Genomic DNA, 22,459 nt, shown 5'->3' with positions numbered 1-22,459 from the left:
TCCATTGTAAGGGGTGGTTAGATAAATGAGCCTTGGTCCCAGTCTCAGCCTCAGCCACCCACCCTGATGTCACCTCTCCAAGTTGTAGCTGGTGTTCCCCCAGCTTCCGAGCTCCCACTGGTTTATAAGGCCAGTTCCTTTCTGTAATCACAGCCTTGGGTTCAGTAACAGGACAGGGACAGGGAGCTTCAGTGTGACAGAGGAGTGAGTGGCTTCCTCAAAGTCACATAGTGAGAAAGCAGCTGGGAACTAGGACTGCCCTTCCATTGGTCACTGGGCCACTGCTGCCCCTTCCAAGGAGCTTTTCAGGATAATCACACAGTGAGTACTCAGGTCTGGTCAAGACAATGGGGAAGACAACTGGCTTGGTTTCAGTCTTTGCCCCTCCCCATCTGTGCCTCAGTTTCTCCATCTGTGAAAGGAGTTAAGTTAACAAATGAAGGCAGATCTCTGCTTTGACTGACCTGGTTGGTATTTCTTCTTGATCTCTCTTGGCCTGCATGCCTGCCTGCCTGCCTGCTCCAGGCTGATTTTGGATGTAGAGTTGAGACCATGCAGTTGGGAACTAAGGGCACAGTGAGAAATTGGCATCTCCACTTGTGCCTCTGGCTTTCTTCTGACCCAGAAGGCCAAGAGTGAAGTTTGGAAAGGTAACCCTTCTGCCTTTTTAAGGCGCCTTGATGAAACATGGCCTGCAAGTGGCCATCCCGGAGGTAACTGCACAGGCCTCTGTGAACCATCAGGTTTTCTCAGCCTCTGGAAGCCTCCATGCTTTCATGGGTTGAGCAAGGAGCAGACACGAATGTGGACAACTTGTGTAGCGTGACCACTTGCCTAGATCAATGGCACCATGGAGCTCCTCTGCCCTGTATCCTCTGTCATTTAACAGCAGGAGCAACTAAGGACCAGAGATGGGAAGGCATTTACCTACAGTCACTGAGCACAGCCAGCCGGATCTCCAGAGTCAGAATCCAGTCTGAGATGCTGGGGCTCAACTTCTTTCTTTCTGTTGCTCATTGTTAATTATTTTTAAAACAGCTGTATTAAGACATAATTCACAGACTTTGCAATTCAGCTTTTTTTAAAGTGTACAATTCAATGACTTCTAGTGCATAGTACATCCATTACTTCGATATTATTCCTCCATCCGCTAGGCCAATGATGGTGAACCTGTGGCATGAGCTCCACTGCCAGCTGTTTATTTCATTGAAAGCTTTAAAGAGTTTGCCGTCACTGCTGGACCTGGGCAACCACCGATCTAGTTCCTGTCTCTATAGATGTCTGTTCCAGGCATTTTCTATAAATGGAAACAAAATGCACTGCCTCAAGGACTCTTAGTTCGTGTCTGTGCATCTGCCCGGGCTTGCTGGGGGAGAAGCAAGGAAGGAGGCTGGAGAGAACGTTCTGCCCCAGTCCTGGCCCCAGGGTAAAGGCACTCTTGGAGGCCCCGCTCAGAATTCCACTCTCAGCACCTCCTTCCCAGACTCCATCACTCTTCTGTTATTCTGGGCTTGTCATGAGGCTGAGGGGTGAGCTGGCAGGCATCCTGGGTAAACACGAGCAGCTGGAGAGGAAAATGCCTTTAGGGGGCGCGAGGGTGGATCCAACTAGACCCCACTCCATGAGGGTTGCCAGGCTTATGTGAAGGCCTCCGCCCCACGAGCTGTGGACCTGGTGGGAGAGGACAGTGCAAGAGGAATGGGGCGGGTACTGGGCTGAGCCCTGCCCTGGAGATGGCAGCTGCCTGGGTCAAGTCCCAGCTCTGTACCTTATGAGCTGTGTGGCCTTGGGCAAATTGCTTCACCTTTCTGTGCTTCAATTTCCTTATCTCTAAAGTAGGGGAACAACACAGCCTCTGGGCCCCCTGAATACCAGAGAAGGACTTGAGGGAGTCACTGACACACTAAGAACTGTCTGCCTGGGGAAGAATCATAAAATGAGCTGATGTGGTATGGTTTGTGTAAATATGGATCTGTTTGGTTTTGTCAAAGCTTAGGGTTCTAAGCAGGCACCGAATGTGCTTTTGAACCACAAAGAGAAGGCCCTGAAATACGAGAGTTTATTTTCCATGCAAACAAGGCAGGCTTGGCGTTGGGTTGGCAGAGACATTGCATCTCTAGTTTTATCATACCTGGCTGGGGTGGCCCTGCCCCTTCTTTCTCCACGGGGGCAGTCGGGTGGGGGCTAAAATTGGCAGTGCCCTGTCCCTGCCCTTGGCAGACTCCAGAGCACGAGGCAGACACACAAATGGCTATTCCTAGCCCAGGCCACCAAGTGTTGTAAAGGGCTAATGTATGCTGAGTGGACCCAGAGGCCGAAGCATTTTGCTGCAATCCAGGAAGGCTTCACAGAAGAAGCCTCCTTGGAGCAGGTTTTGAAGGCTGAGCTCCTTGAGTGGAGGTGAGGGAGGATTATTTTAGCAGAAGGAATGGCAGGAAGCCCCAGCCATTCCATCCCTGCTCCAGCCTAGCCACCTCTGCTTTCCAAGGGGCTGGAAGCTGGAAAGTGACATTTTCCAGAGCCCTTTTCCAGCTGGTTTCTGGTGAGGATCTGCCAGTGCAGAGAAGGCAGGAGGCTGGGTGAGGTCAACCTGCCTCTGGCCCTGGTGCAGCTCACTGTGGCAGGCTCTGTCCTTGCCAGCTGCTGTGATGGCTCCAGGGCCACGTGGAAAGTACCTCCAGCATCGAGGCCAACACATGGGCTCCACCGAAGCCTCCAGGTTTTTGGGTCACAGTCTCCCCCCAGTTCCTCTTCCCCTTCCGTTGCCTTGAGAGTCAGTTTCCCTTATGCACTCGGTCTCTGCCCAAAATAGCCAGCTGGTCTCAGTTTTCCAGCCACTCATTGATGGAGCCAATGCTTGAGCCACCCAAGCCAACATGTAGTGCTCAGGGGACAGAGGATTTGGTGCCTAGAAAAGGTGAGGTAGGGTTGTTTTATTTGTGTCTGTCGTCCTTCCACATGATGGTTTCTGAACATAGATACATCCAATGATATTCATTTGCCTCGTGGGTGGGAATGAGCAAGTGACCAAGTCTCCACACTCATGAATCATAGTCGAGTGTAGCCCAACTCAACTGCTACCAGCCACCTGAGGCCAGAGCCCTGGAAACAGAGCTAATCTTAATGAGGTGGGCATCGGTGTAAGATACCCACAGTGCCTCAAAGACTCAGCATGAAAACAAGAAAGGGAAATAACTCCCCAGCAATTTTTGTATTGATTACGAGTTGAAATAACAATGTGTTTGACATATTGAGCTAAATAAAATGCATTATTAAAACTAATTTCTTTTGTTTTTCTTTTTACTATTAGAAAAAATTTTGATTTTGTTTTTAAAGAGAAAGGTAAGGTCTATGTTGCCCAGGCTAATCTTGAATTCCTGGGCTCAAGGGATCCTCCTGCTTCAGCCTCCTAGGCAGCTGGGACTATAGGTGTGTGCCACTGTGCCTTTTTTTTTTTTTTTTTTTTTTTGGTACTGGGGATCAGGACCTTGTGCTTGCAAGGCCCACAGTGGCACCACTGAGCTGAATCCCTGGCCTGTGTGCCTGACTTTTTAAATTACATGTAAGGCTTGCATTTGTGACTCATATTTCTTTTGTTCAGCACTAGTCTTGAGACTTATTGCTTCTCTGGTCCAGCATTCATTAGGGTCTATTTAAAGAGATACTTGGTTCCTGCCTTTGAGGACTTCAGGCAGGTTGGGAAAGGGGACTGACGTTGAAACAGAATTAAATTCACTGTGATAAGAGTTGGTCCATATTGTAGCACTTGGGGGGCCTGAGAAATCAGGGAAGGCTGAACTGAAGAGGGGACTTTGGCATTATGCATTCCAGGATGAATAGAAGTTTGTCAACAGGTCAGGAAGGAGAAGGACACCCCAGGCTCAGGGAACTACACATGCAGAGGCTAAGAGAGAGACAAAGGCACAGGTTGTCCAATATACAAGAATCACCATGGCCCAACACATTTCGTTGGTGGCAGGAGCTGGAGATGGAGCTGGATCGTGTAATCCAGCTTGAATGCCTTGAATGCCAGTGAAGTTTAAGCCTGGGGAGGTGTGTTCTCCCTCCCACCTCCCTCAAAAACTCACAAAGAACAAAACCATGTCTTGTTTCCATGTGAAAAATAAACTTTTATTTCAGTGCTTGAAGAGTTTGTCAACAGGTCAGGAAGAAGAAGGACACCCCAGGCTCAGGGGACTACACATGCAGAGGCTAAGAGAGAGACAAAGGCACAGGTTGTCCAGGGTATACAAGAAATTCACCATGGCCCAACACATTTCGTTGGTGGCAGGAGCTGGAGATGGAGCTGGATCATGTAATCCAGCTTGAATGCCTTGAATGCCAGTGAAGTTTAAGCCTGGAGAGGTGTGTTCTCCCTCCCACCTCCCTCAAACACTCACAAAGAACAAAACCATGTCTTGTTTCCATGTGAAAAATAAACTTTTATTTCAGTGCTTGCTCATTGTGGTTCAAAAGTACATCTACTGCCTGCTAGGAACCTGAAAGCTTTTATGTAAAACTACAGAGAAGCAAGGCTGTATTATATAGCTCATACACATGTCGGCTCATTCCGTGGTTCTCTGTGCAAAGCAGAAAGTTTTGAAGGCGTCGACGTGATTTTCCTCAAGTCCCTCTCTGGGATTTCAGGGTCCTCAGAGGCTGTGACCTCACACCAGTAAAGACTGCCCTGTCCTGTCAGCCCAAGGGAAGCCTGGTCCAGAGAATGCAGGGATAAACTCAGAGATGACAACTCATGGGCTCCCCAAGCTTCCTTAGGGGCCAGGGCTGTGCCGGGACACCGACCTTGTTAGTTAGCAACCAGGTGGCATCTATGGCTCTTGGCACTGTGGAGGGCAGGCACCCAGGTCTCTCCTCCCTGAGGACCGGGAAAGACACCCTCTTGTACCCCAGCTCAAGTCAGCCAAGGTCAGGATTCCCGCCGTGTTGGCACAGAACATTCCATGTTGGCACAGGAGGCTAGTGGGTAACTAGGCTCAGAGAGACAAGATGGGAGGGAAGCACATTCCATTCCAAAGAGCCCCCCCCACAGCCCACCCCTGCCCTAAGCAACAAATTTTGCCCATTAGCTTGAGATAAAGACCAGGTCTGGTTGGGGGGTTTCCATCAGGCTGAAGCGGGGCTGGGCACAGGGCTCCCTAGGAGGGCCCAATGATGACATTCCGATAGCCCTTGACTGCCTTTAGCCTGTCGCACTCGAAGTTCACCACCAGCTTGTGGAGGCCCACATCTGTCGGCAGCAAGTCCACCCGCACCTTCACCTGCTCCCCTGCTTCCACAGGGTCCGGGCTGCAGAGAGAGAGGAGAGGGTGAGGAAGGGCCAGGGTGACATGTGACCACCAAGCACATACAAGGACATGGTACTGAATCTTCATGCACACAGGGCTATTGCCAGAAATAATAAAGGGGCCTGGACTGTCACCCTGGATGGTGATGGTGCTGCACACAGTCAGCTCTGAGTCCTTCTGATGTGCTGCATGTGGTCCTAAGTGCTTCCTGTAGGCGCACTCTTAGTCCTTAAAACACCCCTACCTGCCAATGCGAACCCCATCTTACAGATGAATAAACTGAGGCAGAGTGTGTGAGGTAACATGCCCAGGGTCACCCAGGCAGAAACCTAGAGTGAGCTGTGTGTGTGTGTATGTGTGTTTGTGTGTGTGTGTGTGTGCACGTGCATGCTCCTGTGAGTGTGAAGATGGTGCACTTGGGGATAGCAGTGGGTATGCTTACATGGCCACAGATGACAACACTTTGAGCTGGATATACACTATTTGTGTCTCTTACATACACTGTAGGAAAAAAAAAATCTAAAAATACGAAGCATGTGTCTGCCAAGCACAGTGGCTCACATCTATAATCCCAGCTACTCGGGAGGCTAGGGCAGGAGGACTGGGAGGGAGGACAGGGCAGGAAGATGATGTTCAGGTAGCCAATCGTAGCCTTCAGTTTGTCACATTTGAAGTTCACCACCAGCTTGTGGGAGGCTGGGGCAGGAGGACTGAAAGTTTGAGCCTGCGGAACTTAGCAAGGCCCTGTCCCAAGATAAAAAGAAAGGACTGGAGATGGAGCTCAGTACTCCCTGCGTTTAAACTTCCAGTATTGCAATGAAATCAGTCAGTCGCTAAAATGTGCGCCCATATGCACACGTGCATGTGGGTACCTATCGGGGAGGACACTCCACACTTCTGTGTGTGCATGCATACACGTGGCCACTGGGAGTGGGGACACCTGAGCGCGTGAAGACGTGTGTGTGCAGGTGGGTGCTAGGTGATGGCACGTGTCACTCTCTAGGATGCGCAAACTGGTACACACACCACAGCTGAAAGGAGGCCAGGAGGAGGGAGCCCTGGCCTGGGGTGCTTGAGGTGCAGGTGTGGGAGATGTGAAGAGGACTCCAGGCCAGGGTTCATGCCTGGGGCAGCCCTGATTCTTCCTCCTGCCTGAAATGGAGCAACCAGCACTTACACCTCCACGGTCTTCTGCTCCTTGGTCAGCCCAGCACCCTCCACAGTGAAGATGCAACCCAGCAGCGGCACAGGGAGCGGATTCTTCAGGGTCACCTCAGCCACCAGCTTGCGGTTCTGCTTGGGCTCCCCCAGGACCTGGGAGAAGGTGTGGAGCAGGGTCAGGGGGAGGGTGTGGGTCCAGGCTGGTCCACCTCTGTGCTTGGCACACTTTGGCCCATAGTTTGCTGAACAAAGGCACACCCACCTCTGTCACTATCACTCCCTGCCTCTGTGCCTCAGTTTCCTCATCTGGAAAGCACAGGCACATACCTGTGTAGGTCTCTTTCATGGAGCTGTAATGAGGCTGCTAGGGTGGAGGTATAAGATGCTTCCCTTGTTCTAGGGGCCGGCACGTACAGATCCCAGGCTTCGGAGTCACGCTGACCTCTACTTTCTTCATCATATGACCCTGGGGAAGTCTGGCCCTCTCTGAGCCTTGGCTGACTAAGGGTTCTCAATGGATTAATGAGCTGAAATGCACAAGTTCCAGGCTTGTGCTCCTACCTCTCTCCTGCACTGGGGGTTCAGGGCCTGAGGCGCCTACTAGCAAATGGCTATGATGCTGGTGATGGTGCTGGGCAGTCAGCTCTCACTGAGTCCTTCTGATGTGCTGTGTGTGGTCCTAAGTGCTTCCTGTGGGTGCACTTTTAGTCCTTAAAACACCCCTGCCTACCAACATGAACCGTCTTCCAGATGAAAAAACTGAGGCAGAGTGTGTGAAGTAACATGCCCAGGGTCACCCAGGCACTCACCCAGGCAGCCCGACTCAAGTCTGTGTCCTTATGTGCCTATCCCTCCCTGCCTCATGAGCTCCACCAAGGAAGGGCCTGGGAGTCTAGCCTTGGACCTTAGCAGCCTAAGGATTCATGAGTCTAAGACCCTAAATTCCATGACCTACCATCTGCAACTCTAGGATTCATTCCTAGTGGCTAAATTGTTTTGTGCTTCTTGGTGCTTTTCTTGGCTGAGCCTAGGATTTGGGGACCCCTGAGGCCAAAGGCCTTGAGTCGAATGCAGGGATGTGTGTGTGTCATGGGTGCGGCTGTCCTTACCCGGATCTTGACTTCTGGATTCTCCAGGTAGAGGTCCCTCTCAGCCAGCACGTAGCTGTTGGCTGCCGGCTCTATGAGGAGGCCCCGCACCTTGATGAGGTTGGACTCTGTCAGGCAGTCGCTGTACTTCTCATAGAGGATGCGCAGAGGAATGCCCCTCTCTGCGGGAGGGCGAGAGAGGTGCTGTGAGGGCTGGACCCGCTTCTGCCCTTCCTCTGAGGCGGGAATGTGCCTACAGTCACACGCACTGTACAGGTAAGCCAGGTCCCAGGCCTCTCCTGCCTGCTTCAGCTCCAGGGTTCCCAGGGAGGGGAGGCAGGAGGCAGGAGGGGCCCTTGCGCCAGTGCCCATAGGCCTAGGTTCTGATCCTACCTCTCAGGACCTCCGTTTTAGCACCTGGGCACTAGGTTGCTCCCAAGGCTGCCAGCAAGTACTCAGATCAGAGCTGTCCTCCGGCCCCGCTGGCCACAAACTGGCTGTGTGAGCCTGGGAAGATGACCTCACATCTCTGCTGTCCCTCTGGCTCGCTCTGTTCCTGGGAACATCCGGCACTTGCTGGGTGGAGCTATGACCAGGGGTCATTTCCGAACAGAGCCACACAGGGATGAGGGGGTGAGAGAGACACATGTGGCTTCTTCCTCTGTCTTCTGTCCCCACCTCTCCAGGCCAGGCCAGCAACTTACAAACCCCAGCCAGATACAATTTCTCACACTTCTGTGTCCATCCCCGTTATATGTGCATTATTTTCCTTTAAATTGGCTCACTTTATAGTTTTTAACCTTTTTTTTTCCCTTGGAGAAACCTTTCATCATTATTTACAGCAAACTAGTCTCACCATAAATAGAAGATCCCTGGTGAAAATAAATACAAGCAAACAGTCACGTTTATTCTGTTCTGGCCAGACGCTGTTACCCACTCGGGGCTAAGACCTGAACATGTCAATGAATGAGAGCTTATTAAGGCTTAGGGCTACCTGCAGCCAATCAGCCCTGGCTGAGACTTCTCCACCAGATCCTCTGGGGACTGATGGGACCACGAAGACAGTCACGTGGGACTCGGTCTAGGCTTGCTTGCCTGAGAAGCTGTGACCACAGCTTACTCTGGAAAGTGTGCGCCTGGCCTCCAACCTTCATTCCTGGGTGGACCTGCTCTGCCTCTCATCAGATGATGTGATCTGGGGGAGAAAACCAGACTTCTGTGCCAAAAAGGACAAAAGGGAGTGAAAATGACTAGTTCAGGACTTAGTAGAGTGGAAACTCTGAGCAGCCACACAGGAAAGAAAGGGAACACTGTCCTTCAGGATCCTGGAGGATGTGGCTACACTGTGACCTTTTCCAGGATGTGGAGGTCAGGGCAGTGCTGGACCTCGGCAAGTAGCCAAGGCCTTGGCCTTGGGGCTGGGGTGGGGGCACCTATGGTCAGTTTCAACCATTAATCGGGCAATATGCCCCATTCTAGAAGCCATCCTGCGGTCCCTGAGGTCACACTGGCTGCCCTCTGTCCCAGTGACCCACCTGAAGTGGTAAGGGAGGAGAGGGAGGGAAGTGGGGGGTAGGCAGGGGAAGAGAGAAACTGCTGAACTTGAGGCGGGGGGGGGGAAGGGTAGATTGCATTCTCTGTCCTGGGCCTGGCTTCCTGTCCATTAGTGCCTGGAAATCCCCAGATCTTATCATCAAAGAGCAACAAGCAGCACAACCAAAGTATGGGGGGTGGGGGGTCAGACTGACCTTGGCACTGGAGCACTGGACAAGGCATCCTGGACTGGCTCTACCTCCAGCTAGAGAGCAACACACAGGCCCTTCGCCCTGCCCTCTCCTCGCAGGCTTTGAGGGTCCCCAGCAGGAAGGAACCTCTGCTGAGCACATCCCTGAAGGGCCTGGCAGAAGCCCCTGTAGATCTAAGAGCTCACTGATGGCATCTGTGGGGCAGAGGTGACTGCACAGGGGCCTGGAGGAAGGTATTTGACACCAGTCACCACACATTTCAGGAGAGGCACGTCCTCCTGCACTCCCTCCTGGCAGGTGCTGAGCACAGTAGGTGTGGACAGGTGTGGACTCAAAGGGGCAGGAAGGGCATTTGACAGGTCCGTCGGCCTTGCACACCTGGGGACCCTGTACCCGAAATGAGAAGTCTCCAGTGGCCATGGGCAGCCGAAGATTGCAGGAAGCACAGCGTGGGTGTCATAGGCACCTCTCACACCTGGAGGAATGGACCCTGACTCTGGCTCTTGGGTTCTAGATGCTGAGAAGACCACTGAGTCTTTTTCATGTGATGAAAGTGGCAGGGACTCAGAAGTCACCGAGCCTGGAGCTGACACCGTGTGAGGCACAGCAGGTGATCAGGAAGATCCCTGGCTTCTCAGCCACCCTGAACTTCTGCTCAGAGAGGAGTAAGGGCCTCCCACTCTCCAGATGTTTCCCAAGCCCACGTCTTCTCCCTGAGTCCTCACAGTGCCACCAGGGACCGTGCTGTGGCCCCATTTCATAGGTGAATATGACTGAGGCTCAAGAGTGCGTTCTCCCACTTGTGCCAGGCATTAGATGGCAGCAGAGGCACAGGTCCCAAGTCTGCCATCTTTAGAATATAGCCCTGTTCTCCAACAACCCAGCCCTAGCAGCAAGGGCTCAGTGGGGCCCGGGATGGAAAACAAGTGGTGGTGCTCTCAGCACTCCTGACCATGGCCCCAACATGGGTCTGCCTTCTTAGGAGGCCCTGGGTCAGGGTCCAGGCAGAGGGAGATGGGAGAGGATGGGTAGTGGACGACAGGCAGGAGGGGAGGACAAGGGAGGGTGACATGGAGCGCGCCCACCCTGGGCTCCCCACCTCTGGCTGTGGTCATACTGAGTGTCTGCTGCCTACACAACCCACTCTGTCAGATCACAATCCCAACAAGCCTGCTGGGGTCACTGAGGTGCAGCGAGGCGGCCCTTGGTCCAGTGACAGGGATGACAGTCCACTTGGTCACACTGCCCCTTAGAGGATGGCCGGTGCCTTGCATGACAGCTCCCGACTCCTAGATCCTCTATCCTTCTCCTGCCTGCGCTCCTGGCTCCCAAGAGGAGAAATGGGGCAGAGCTGCTGGGAGAGTCAGGTGGGCCTTGGGCTGAAGAATGGCTCTCTGCCACCTCCCCACGTGACTGTAGGGACAAAAATAATTGCAGGAGGACAACCAGGCATAGTGACAAGGCTGGAGAGCCTAAGGACTCAAGGGGCAACTGTGCAGACACAGGCTTGGAAGCCCGAGTGACAGGGACATCGCACAGGGCTAGGGCTGGGTGGTGTAATGTCCCTGTTCCCCAGGGAAGGGGGTCCACCTGGAGGGGGCCGAATGTCCTCTCCTTGCATTGTTGGGCCTGCTCTGTCCAGTACTGCAGCTTCCGGCTAAGGAGCTGTGTAACCTGCAATAGCTTCCGTTCTGCAGTTGCAGGAGGCCTGATCCCAGGGCTCAGCAGACACCCAGCACTGGTGGCCACCATCCTACACAGCACAGGTTTGGATCCTCTCCCCTCTAGCTGGAAGTTCTATAGGCAGTGCCCATCCAGAGCCTCCACTCTCCGAGGCCAGGAGCTTTCAAGGCTTCGGAAGACACCTGAGTAGGAGGAGCCGGAAGCCAAGGAAAGGAACTAGCCAGAAGGGAGCAGAGGGTCTGGGAATGTTGGCAGGGGTCATGGGAAGATGAGATAAGACAAAATAATACAGTTACGGAGCAGACAGGGTTAACGCGCAGTCCAGTTGCTACCTCTGTGACCTCAGGAAAGCTGCTTAAGCTTTTGTGCCTCTGTTTCCCTCATGTTCGTTTTAAGAACTAGATGGTGGTATTTATGGGGCACTTAGCGCATGGCCTGACCCAGAGTAAGTGAACAGAAACATCTGTGAGGTGAACTGCGCCTGGCACTCAGGGTGCCACCTAACACATGGGCAGCTGACTCTTGGCACACAGGCAGCCTTACCTGAGAAGGGCTCCAGGGTCAGGTCTGGCAGTTCCTGGGTGCCACACTCGGGCCCCAGGACCCCATTGTAGCTGACGGTGCGCGCGCAGAGCAGAAGGCGGCAGTTGTGGCTCTCGGCGGTGCTGTTGGTGATGTGGGCAAAGACTTCAAAGTCACTGCCCATATTCATGCTCTGGCCCACGCGGATCCGCATGTCCACCCGTCCTTCTTCCTTTGCCTCCTCCTTCTCAGCCAGTTTGTTCAGGTGGTTGGCCCTCGTGAAAGCTTCCCTCTCTTCTTCGGACCCTGCAGGGATAGGGATGAGCGCCACAGCCACAGCTGAAATACAGCAGCCATCAAGGAGTCCCTCCTCTACATTTTTGTGCCAGGAGAAGAAAAGTGTATCTTATTTATTGTCTGTAAGTGAACTCCTACTCATTTCTCAAAACCCAGCCCAAACAACTCCCCTGCCAAAAGTTTTCCTCATCACTCCTTCCCCAGGTTGTTTTATATTTATATGTTTACCCCCTTGAGCTGCTTGATTGTGTTTTGCCATTATGTCATACCTAGTGCCCAGAACAGTGCCTCATGCATATCAGGCATGAATACAGTGCAAAGTTTCTTACCTGCGAATGTTTGCACAGGAATTACTTCTACCCAAAATCTCTTCCCTCCGTTTCTCTATTTATTCAGCTCTCCATTAGAAATGACTGCTCCCTTCTTCATATTCTGTTTTCCCCTTCCCTGTGTGCCTCACCCCCCACAACGCCCGTGTTTTTATGAGGTATCTATTTTTCTATCAAAGCATCAGCTGTGGACTCTGAAAGGCAGGGAAAGCCTCCTCTTCTGATCCACCCTTTCCAGCTGAAGCCTGATCATGTACGACCCAGCCCTCGTTCACCGTGGACAGTCAGGAGGGTCAGACCAGGGCAGGGATTAGAATTTCTTATCCGCCTTATGAGCTCAGGCAAGTCTGGCACACAGTGGATATTTAGGAAACCTCTATAGTGTTGAGTGTGTTGGTGGGTGTGACCAATCCAACTTTAAAAAGACTCCCTTTTCCCTGCTGATTTTAACATTAGTAGCAGAAAGAAACCTCCTCCTGTGTCATACTGAACCTAACTTCCTAATGTGAGGTTTCCCTTGGACCATTTTTCCCTAATTTCGCCCTTCCCCGTCCTCCTCCACACTCACTTCCCAGCAGGGTGTCAAATGCTGCAAAAATAAACACTGCCGAGTTCCCGGAAAGTCTCCTCTGTGGCCTCTCTGGATTTTCATGCACACTGTACTAAAAAAGCACTGCACTGTCCATCTGTACTGGTAGGTCCTGCTCCTGATAAATACGTGACTAAGCAACATGCAGGGAACCCCACCCAGTACCGGGTCTGTGGGCTGCTAGGAACTGAGCTGCAGAGCAGGCCGGCAAGGGAAGCTTCACCTGCAAGGACAGCGCCCCCATCAGCCACCTGAAGCTGCACCTGCTGCCAGGTCAGCTGTCACATTCAATTCTCTAGGTCAAGCCCTACCGTGAGCTCTGCATTCCAGGGATCCAGGCTGCAAATTCCTTTGAATCACCCTGAAAACACCTCTGCCCCAGTCTGGAAAAACTGTCTCTCATGAAACCGGTCCCTGGTGCCAAAAAGGTTGGGAACTGTTGCACCTGGGATGCTATCAGTGTTTCTGCTGAGATGCTGGCCCCTGCTGAGGATCAGCTATCCCCTCCAGCCTTATGAAGAGTCAGACCAAGAGGAAAAGTGAGGCTTAATATACCAGACAGAATCTTTCCAAGAATACAGATAGAATTCTTTTCCCAAACGAATCATCTTCTCCTACTGTCCTCCACTATGTCTGTACTTGTTTCTAAGCAGTTTCTTAAGATGGAATGTAACCTACAGGTCACTGATGTACACAGGCTGCCGGATCGTTCTCTCCCACCCACCCCCACACACACACACACACGAACACACACACACAGGCCTGCTGGGCTGCTGAAAGGCTGTGGCGAGGCTCTGCGTGTGCTCCTACCCTCTGGGTACTTGTAGGTGTGGGTGATGTCTTCCCGCTCGTCGCGGCCCACACTCTTAGTGCTGATCTTCAGCCCCACGACCAGGGAGTGGTTGACGGACTTGTGCAGGGACCCATCCTCCTGCCGGATCCAGTCCACCACGTCAGCGTTGACCTCCGCAAACACGAAAGGAGCATCATACTTGGTGCCCAGGTTGCCCTCCCTGATGGCACGAACTGGGACTGGGCCACAGCAGTACGTCCCTGTTTGGGGGTAGGAGGGAGAGGTGGGTCAGGCCTGTGGGGACGTTGGCATCAAAACCCTCCTCAATTCACCCACTCGAGGTAGAAAACCTTGAGTCCATGCAGCCCTTTGCCTTGGGGACTCCACTCCCACGAGTGGACCCGGGGAGGGGTCAGAAGAGGGACTCTGGAGACTGACATTTAGGGTTCGTCCTAGTTCAGTCTCCTGTGAGCTGTGTGACTTGGGGGCAGATATTCACTCGTCTGAGCTGTGGTTTCCCTTAGGGATAATCCTGGACCCTCTTTAGGAGGACCCGAGTGACAGATGGAAAACTCGGAGCACACTCTGGATGCCCTGCAAGTACTGGATAAATAAAATAGAATCAGGTCCCAAGGAAACCTCAGAACCAAGCAGTGGGCAGCTGCTGTGAGCTCGGCCGCAGGCAGCCAAGGGTGGGATGCGTACTGAAGTATGGTTTGTGACCTCCTCACCATGTCCCCAGAGCCATGTTGGAGACTAGAGGTGGGACAAATGTATTCTAACCCATCCTCGTGGTGGAATGTAGGGTCGTGAAGGTGAACTTAAATCACAGAGAACCATGGGAAGGAGAAATGCTAAGGATGCATGAGAGTGGGCGGGACCTAGAAAGGCCAGCTACTGCCAGAGCTCTGACTGTTGTGCACAGACCAGCAAGGTGCCCTCTGCAGAATCCAGGGATCTGGGAACTTGGATGGGGGAAAGAATGACACCCTGAGTCCACCACACGCTGGTAGAATGTCCTTCAATTCAAAAGCAAGCAACACATGGCTGGGGATGCAGTTCAGCAGTAGCACCTGCCTGGCAAGTACAAGGCCCTGAGTTCAATTCCTGGTACCAAAAAAGGAAAAAGCAGGCCACACAGCTCTGGGGCCTTAGGGGCACTTATGACCCATAGGCATTTTCACAGGTGACGTCCCTTAGGCTCATCTCCTCCACTGTATTATGGGACTTACAACCCCACTAGGCCTTCTTATATAAAAAGGCATATACTGTATATCATGCATGTATTTTTTAGATTTTTTTTCAGTACTGGGGATTGAACCCAGGGCCTTCACACTGAGCTACCTCTATAAAATTTTAAAAAATTATTTTTAAAATTTTGTGACAAGTCACAAAATTGCCCAGCTTGGGCTTGAACTTGTGATCTTCTTGCCTCAGCCTCCCAAAGTGCTGAGGTTACAGATGCACACTACCATGCACAACCTTTTAGAAATTTCTATTGAAAGTTATTAACTTTGGTTTTCCTTGGAACCCTATGCATTATATTCTATGTATTTAAAAATATAATGAGAAAGAGTCCATGTCTTTAACAAATTTTGCTCCTGTTCTCTCTAAACACGCATGCACACAGGCATACAAATCTCTAATTTGAAATTTCTTGAAGCTGTGTGGAAATGAAACTGAGTCTGGATTGGGGGGGGATGGAGAAGTTATTGAATTTTTTCCTTTATGTTTCTTCATATTTTCCATTTCCCATGATGCGTGAGCATCACTTTTCAAGTATAAAAATAGTACATTATGAAAATGTAAGCGACTCCCACACGTACACACATGTGGCCTGGTCCATGGTCTCTGGATGGGCATCTCAGTTTTGCCACTCTCTATGGAGTCCCTGGGGACTCTTCAGCTTCCGGCCCTCCCCAGGTGACAGGGCCATGCCCACCCACCTTCGCTCTTCTCCTGGGGTGTGGGGTCCAGGGCCTGCCACCCCTCGTACCCAGGCTCCAGGTCCGGCCTGGTCATCCACGACTCCACCCAGCAGTGGAAGTTCCTATCGGGGAAACCAGGCAGATCATGGACAACTTTCACTGTTACCTCCCCAGGCAGGCCACCCCCGTGTCCTCAGAGGCACACTCGCCTTGTCCTGAACCGGCCCCAGCATGGCCCCAGCCTCCTGTCAGCTCCTCCGTAGCAGCAACTCCTCGCCCACCTCCTGTCCCCAGCCTGGTCCTGCTGGCCTGACCTTCTAAGTGCTTGGCTCCATCCCTTTCTTCCCTGCCCACAGTCCTGGTCCTGGCTTGGGCCTGGCCTCCACACTCCCCCATCTCCCCGTGGCCCACAGTGAGCAGCACTAAAGCTGTAGGATGCAGCCAGGATCCCAGTCCGATTCCCTTGAATCAGGGCCACTGCGGGCTTCCCTTCCCAGGGTTCTGGCCTGTCCCCTGCCCGAACACCACTCCACTCTTCCCCCTCATTCAAATGTGACCTCTTCCACGAAGCCCTCCCAGCTGTCCTCGCCCCAGAGACCTCCCCAGGCCTGCCCTCCCCAGGGCCCCACCGCACCAGATCATCTCGCTCTTGTTCCCCTCGATCTCCCCAGATTCGTTGCGGAAGTACTCGATGAGCAGGTTGCTGTTCTGGTCGTGGGCTGAGTTATAGTTGGTCACGACTCGGGTGGGGACACCGAGGCACCGCAGCACTGTGGGAGGAGGGAGGGATTAGCGAGCCGAGGCCCTGCAGATGGGTGTCTGTACCCCAGGGAGCAGTGTACCCACCATCCAGGCAGTGAGGACGTGTGCCAGGCCCTTTGCCTGGATAGTGGTGGCCACTTTGCCAGTCACTCTGTGTCCACCATGTTCCTCTTTCAAAAGTCTAGCACGCAAACATGACATCAGCATTCTTCTGATAAATCTTCAGTGGCTCCTCATGGCCATGAAGGTCAAAGCCAGACCCCTGGCTGTGGCCCTTGGCCCTGGCCCCTGATCACCTCTTTGCACCTCCCCGATCACCTCCTGGTCCTTTGAACAAGCCATACTCACCTCCACACCCCTGCTAGCCCCAGGGCATTGCCACATGCTGCTCCCTCCACCTGGAAGGCCACCCTGTCCCATCTAGGCTGCCCCATCACTGCCTTCAGAGCATGATTGGCTATTCCTCATCATTTCACTATAAAAAGAAAATAAGTGACTCTATAGGATCACAGCCCAGGTCAAGGTCCTGGGAAGGCCCTCATTCATGCCAAAGTTCTGTTTACTGGGACAAGGGCTGATGCTGCAACAGTAGGTGAAAATGTAAGGCGCTCCCTGGCATCTTGCCAGGCAAGGGGGATAGGAGGGGCCCACACAGGTGTGCTGGGTGCTCCCAGGCGCAGATGCGTGGCTGCTCTTCCTCTTTCCTGTTAGGTGCACTTTCTGTTTACTAGAAACATGAGGTTTTCTCGGAGTAGGATAAAGTAAACATCTAAAAGGTGAAGTGAAACAAAAAGCCTCAGTAAGCATCCTCCATGGGACCTGTGCTTTACTTTTAGTTTCCAAGGAAGTTGGCAGGGAGAGGGGTAGGGATGCGACCTTTGCCCTGTGCATCAGCCAGGGCCAGCGCTTCCCGGATAGACCACTGAATTCTGAGCAGGAGACTCGTGGATGTGGGGAGAGGGAGGTGCAGCTGTGACCTTCTACCTCTTGTGTGGGCAATGGACAAGGGCCAGTCTTGTGGCTGCCCTCAGCCAAGGCGGGTGCCCCAACCCCAGGCCTTGCCCTACGTGTGACAGGCCTGTCTCTGCTGCCAAGGCACCCGCACCCTTCCTGTCCCCAGCGTGGTGTCCTGAGAGGCCTCATCGTCACAGTCTAAGGCCAGAAGGCTGCTGTGAACGAGGAACCCCTGGTGCGCAGCCTAACTGTACTGTTCTCCAGCCGTGTGACCTTGGCCAGGCACTTTTCCTCTATGAACCTGTTTCCTCCTCCGCAAGAGAAAGCTAAGAATAGCAGTTTGTCGGGATGTTGGGATGATTCACAGAAAAGCTGTGGGCGTGAGCAGTCTCATCTGCCTAGTAGCCAGGGCAGCACCAAGGAGGCGTTTGGGGATGGCTAAGTATGTCATGTGTCCATTGAGGCAGACATCAGGCCAGCTGGTGCTGGCTGACTCATGGGGGTGGAGAATACGCCCAGGGAACCAGCTAAGAATACTGGAATCCCAGCTTTGCCTAAGCACCCCCAAACCTGAGTCTCTCCTGAGCCATAGACCATGCTAGGTGACATCTTTTAGCTTTAAGAGGTCCCTAGGAATCAGGTCAATAGCTATTGTCTGCACTTCACAGGTGAGGAAACACCTCTCCCCTGCTGGTCTATGCAGGGGCTGGAGACAGAGCTGGGACCCGCCCCGTTCAGGCCCACTTCCGGGTCATGTGTTTAGCCAAACTTTCCCTGGTTCTGTCACACACCAGCCTGGGAGGGAGCTGCAGGGAACTGGATGCAGCACAGGACAGATGCAGGCCAGATCTGCTGCCAAACCCTTACGTGTGACAGCCCAGGTGACAAAGGCATCTGCAGAGGGCCTTGGAGCACAGGGCAGCCCGACTGTGGGTTTCTCTAGGAGGATGTATTTTAGGCCTCAAAGGAGGAAAGGTCTGGGTGGGAGTTTCCATCAGAAGATGACATGAAGAGTCGCAGGGAAGAAGGCAGCCAGGGTGGACAAGGGTCAGAGGTTGGTGGGCATCAGGACAGCCTGGCCGGGAGCCTGGCCAGCCCACTCCCACCCACCTGCTGGAGTGGGGCACATGCTGCGGATCTCCTGGGGACCCTTCTCCAGGTTGAGCAGTGATTTTAGAGTCAGAAAACCTGGGAGCCCCAGATCTCAGCCTGTTAGAATTCCTGAGCCCATTAATAATAAGAACAGTATTAAACAGCAGCACTATATAAATATTTGCTGTTATGTACCTGAAATAACTCTGAGTTCCTCACAAGTATCCCAGGATAAAGACACTATTATTGTGCCCATTTTACATAAGATTGGAACTGGGGCTGGGATGTGGCTCAGTTGCACAGTGCCTGCCCGGCAAGCATGACGTCCTGAGTTCAATCCCCAGTACTCACCCCCCAAAAAAAGGTGGAACTGGGACTCAGAGGAGTTAAGTGATTTACCCAACCCACATTGTGGCAAGAAGCAGAGCTAGAGCTGAGCATGGTGGTGCACAACTATAATCCCAGAGTTCTAGGAGGCTGAGGCAGGAGGATTACAAGTTTGAGTAGAGCATGGGCAACTTAGTGATTTAGTGAGACCCTATCTCAAAATAAAAAAGTAAAAAAGGGCTGAGGATGCAGCTCAGTGTGAAAGCCCTGGATTTCATCTACAATAATGGGGGGGAAAAATACAGTAGGATTTGAATGTAGGTTTGGATTCCAGCATCTATGTTTTATTTTGGCTTTGTTTTGTTTTGTTTTGTATGTGTGTTACTAGGAATGGAACACAGGACCTTGTGCATGCTAGGCAAGTGCTCTACCGCTGAGATAAGATCTTACTAAATTGCCCAGGCTGGCCTTGAACTTGCAATGCTCCTGCCTCAGCTTCCTGAGTAGCTGAGATTACAGTGTTTGTTCTTAAACCATTTATGATGCTATTATGTTTTCAGAGGACGATGAACTATCTGTCAACATTTTCTGGGCTTAAATTTTCAAATATTTTTTTAAAAATCTAGTTTCTTTTTGATTTCAAATCTTTCCCCTTCTATATTAGAACATTCTGGGCCAGGGATTTAGCTCAGTGGCACCACACCTGCCTCACAAGTGCAAGGTCCTGAGTTTAATCCCTGGTACCACACACAAAAAAAACGCTTTCTCTTTCCTAACATTGATGATATTACTATTACTGTCACTGACAGCTACAGTGGGCCACATCTGTACTGTGCAGTTTTATGTCCCACCCATCCTAGGGAGTAGGTCTTACTGTTGTCCCATTCAACAGATGAGGAAACTGAGGTTCAGCAAAAGGTCATTTGCCCAAGGTCACAGGGGGTTTTTAAACTCAGGTGTGCCTGGCTCCAGAGCTCACGTTTCCAACTCTAAGTTCACAGCATCTCCTCCATGATACCCTTTGATCCTACAAATCACCAAAGAGGTAGGTTTTGGAAAAAGGACCAGAGAAGACTGGTAACAAGTTCCCAGGCACACAACACACTGTGGCCTTAGTGAGAGAGGCAGGACCAGGGCCAAAGTCCCCTGACTCCTACCGTGGTACTCTCCGCCCGTCTAGGGACTCAGGGAGGTGGAAGGAGGACGCAGCCCCCACACTACGCATAGCCCACCTGTGCAGGCCACTGCAGCGAAGACCCAGCACTGTCCGTACTTGACACGCTGACACCCATAGTCCTTCCAACGTCGCAGGATGTCCACACTGCCAATCCAAGACATGGGGCTGATGCCATCCCCATAGTTGTTGTCCCAGCGTCCCAGGAGCACACCCTGGTCGTCATTGCAGTTGACCTGCAATTCAGGGCATCAGGGGTGAGCAGGGCTCAGAGTGACAGTGGGGCCAGGCCCAGGTGAGGACAGCCCAGGTCAAGGGCAGGGGAGGGGTGAAGGTGACGCAGTGTGTGGGCTGTGGAGCCTGGCGGGGGCTGCGCACCAGCATGTAGGCTCTGTGCATTTAGGGGCCACATGTGTGTCACACCCAGCTGTGGCCCAGGCGGCACTTGATAAATATTCGCTGTATGAATGAACGAATGGATGGATGGAGTTGCCCCGGGGAATCATATGGCTGTGCCCTCATCTGTGTAAATCTTATCTTCCCAGACACAAATGACTTGTGCTGAGACTCCCTGTCTTGAGTCCCTCACCAGGCCCAGCACAGAGCACAGCCTCTGTCCCCGCAGGGAGAGGGAAGCCCGTGGGTGCCTTGGGCTCACTTACCATGCCGCTCACCACCCGGCCCACATAGATGGGGCTGCTGCGACGCGAACAGTCATGGCCAGAGTCCTTCAGGAACTTGGGGTTGACATCCAAGAGCATCAGACAAATATCCAGGATCCCATCTTCAAACTGTTGGAGGAAACAGGGACAGTGAAGGTCCCCAGCGGCTGCAGCCCCCACCCCACCTGCTCCATCTCACACAGGAGCCCGCGAGGGAGTGGCAGGGCCAGGGGACACTTGCATCCCAGGCCTGGCAGGAGCAGAGCAAGCGGGGGAGGCGCCTCTGTCCCCTCTCTGCGCAGCCAAGTCTCAGCCACTCTTCCCTGAAGGCCTGACTCACTCAGCACGGCCCCGCCCGGCCCCCACACTGCACTGATTGGAGCAGAAGGAGACCATGTTCCAAAAGCACCCAGAGTGAAATCTGGACTCCCTTTTCACCTCCAGTCTTTCACCTGGATCTGTGCTCACCTCCTGTTTGATCTCATCTCTCTCTACTCTCGCCCACACTCACTCTGCCCCAGCTTGCTGCCTCCAGGCCTTTGCACGTGCTGCTTCATGTGCTTAGAATGCTCTTCCTGCCCCTCTCGGCACGCCTCATCTTGCAATTCAAATTCTATTTACCAAAAGCAGGACCCCCTCCTTGTCACCTCCCATGCTCCACCCATCTGACACCCGTCCGGCAGAGCCTGGCCCAGGCTACACAGCCATCCCCGAGCTGATTCACAGATTTGTGAGAGATAAGGACGGGGGTTACTTTAGCCTCTCTCTTTAGGGGTTCTCTCATCTGCCCTGTTCCCCATCTTGTTATCTTGCCCTGGACTAGGCCTTGTCACATGTCTCTCTCCGTTACACAGAACAACCCTCTAGGGCTTGAATCCTTCTACGGCTCCCAACTGGCATCAGCCTGATGCTCAGGGCTGTTCACATCTGGACACAGCTGGACACACCTATCTCATCTCTTAGGCCTCCTTTACACACAGTGTACCCCCAAGCTAGAACACGCTTCTCAGGACAAACACCTCACCTTCCCACCACTGACCTCTACTCAAGTAGTCCCCTTTGCCTGGTATAAGATGCACCCATATTCTTACATCTGTGATCAATTCTAGAAGCTTTGCAAGATCCATGTCCCACAGCCCAGCACAAGCCTGGATACACACATGGAAATATAAGGATGGGCGCGGCTTTGTTTTATTTCTCAGGAGAGAATAAAAAGCCTTGAGAAATAAGAGCTGATTATTTTTCTGATGTAGTTTATGCATCACGGTCACACCACTGTGTCCTTTCCATCCCACTGTAGCTTAAGAGATTGCTGGGAAGATATTTTTGTGATGATGACCCCCATGTTCAGAGGAGGAAACTCCAGTCAGCTTGAGCCTGAGACCACACAGGACAACTTTTCTATGCCCCAGGGAGGACTCTCTCAGTCTGACCATTGGGTCCTGGCCCAGAGGCTGCTGAGAGAAGCCTCAAGGTGAACCCCACCCCAGGAGACCAACACTCCCAGATCCTCCACAGACTGGGGGCTGGGTGGGTGGGGGTCATTGCTTGGTGAGTTTCCTCTGCAGACTCTCATGACTTTTTCCAGGAGGCTGGGTGATAGGGGAAATCAGCACCAGTTTAGAGAACTAGTCTGGGCACTGGCTGGAGAACAGGAAACCGCATGGAGCAGAGCTGAGCTGCCCAGGCCAGCCCAACCCAACCGAGACTAGGCATCCTGAATGGCCCATAGATTTGTAAGACATAAGAAAAGGTTGCTAGCTAGGTGTTGTGGTACATGTTTGCAATCCTAGCACTCTGGGAGGCTAAGGCAGGGGGATTACAAATTTGAGCTCAGCCTGGGTAACTTAGCAAGACCATGACTCAAAGAAAAAGAAAAAGCAAAGAAAGAAAAGAAAAAAAATGGTTGTTGCCTTAGTCTGTTTCAGGCTTGCTTGTTACTGAGCATCTGGGGCCAGCCAGGCTAGCTGCTACAAACAGATCAGAAAACGGTTCTCAAGACGTGCTCATCAGACAGCACTGGCCTGCCCTGGGGACATGTTAGAGA

General features: G+C 52.6%; 1 protein-coding gene across 1 annotated transcript in view; it reads right to left on the bottom strand.

The window, feature by feature from the left end:
- Positions 1 to 4,421: 4,421 nt before the first annotated feature.
- The window catches only part of Tgm2 (transglutaminase 2), a 30,835-nt gene continuing 12,797 nt past the window's right edge, over positions 4,422 to 22,459 (bottom strand). Inside the window, exons 5-13 of the mRNA XM_010640051.3 lie at positions 20,413 to 20,541; positions 19,809 to 19,986; positions 16,076 to 16,211; positions 15,460 to 15,563; positions 13,531 to 13,773; positions 11,527 to 11,811; positions 7,577 to 7,737; positions 6,484 to 6,620; positions 4,422 to 5,307 (exon numbers count right to left, since the gene is read on the bottom strand). Of these exons, the coding sequence (XP_010638353.1) occupies positions 5,157 to 5,307; positions 6,484 to 6,620; positions 7,577 to 7,737; positions 11,527 to 11,811; positions 13,531 to 13,773; positions 15,460 to 15,563; positions 16,076 to 16,211; positions 19,809 to 19,986; positions 20,413 to 20,541 (1,524 nt within the window). The 3' untranslated portion in view covers positions 4,422 to 5,156. The remainder of the gene's footprint in view (positions 5,308 to 6,483; positions 6,621 to 7,576; positions 7,738 to 11,526; positions 11,812 to 13,530; positions 13,774 to 15,459; positions 15,564 to 16,075; positions 16,212 to 19,808; positions 19,987 to 20,412; positions 20,542 to 22,459) is intronic.

Source organism: Fukomys damarensis, unplaced genomic scaffold (genome assembly GCF_012274545.1).
Source record: "Fukomys damarensis isolate Sample0158 unplaced genomic scaffold, DMR_v1.0_HiC HiC_scaffold_22, whole genome shotgun sequence".
NCBI lineage: Eukaryota > Metazoa > Chordata > Mammalia > Rodentia > Bathyergidae > Fukomys > Fukomys damarensis.
Note: the sequence above shows the minus strand (reverse complement) of the source record. Positions and strands in the feature narration are given on the sequence as shown.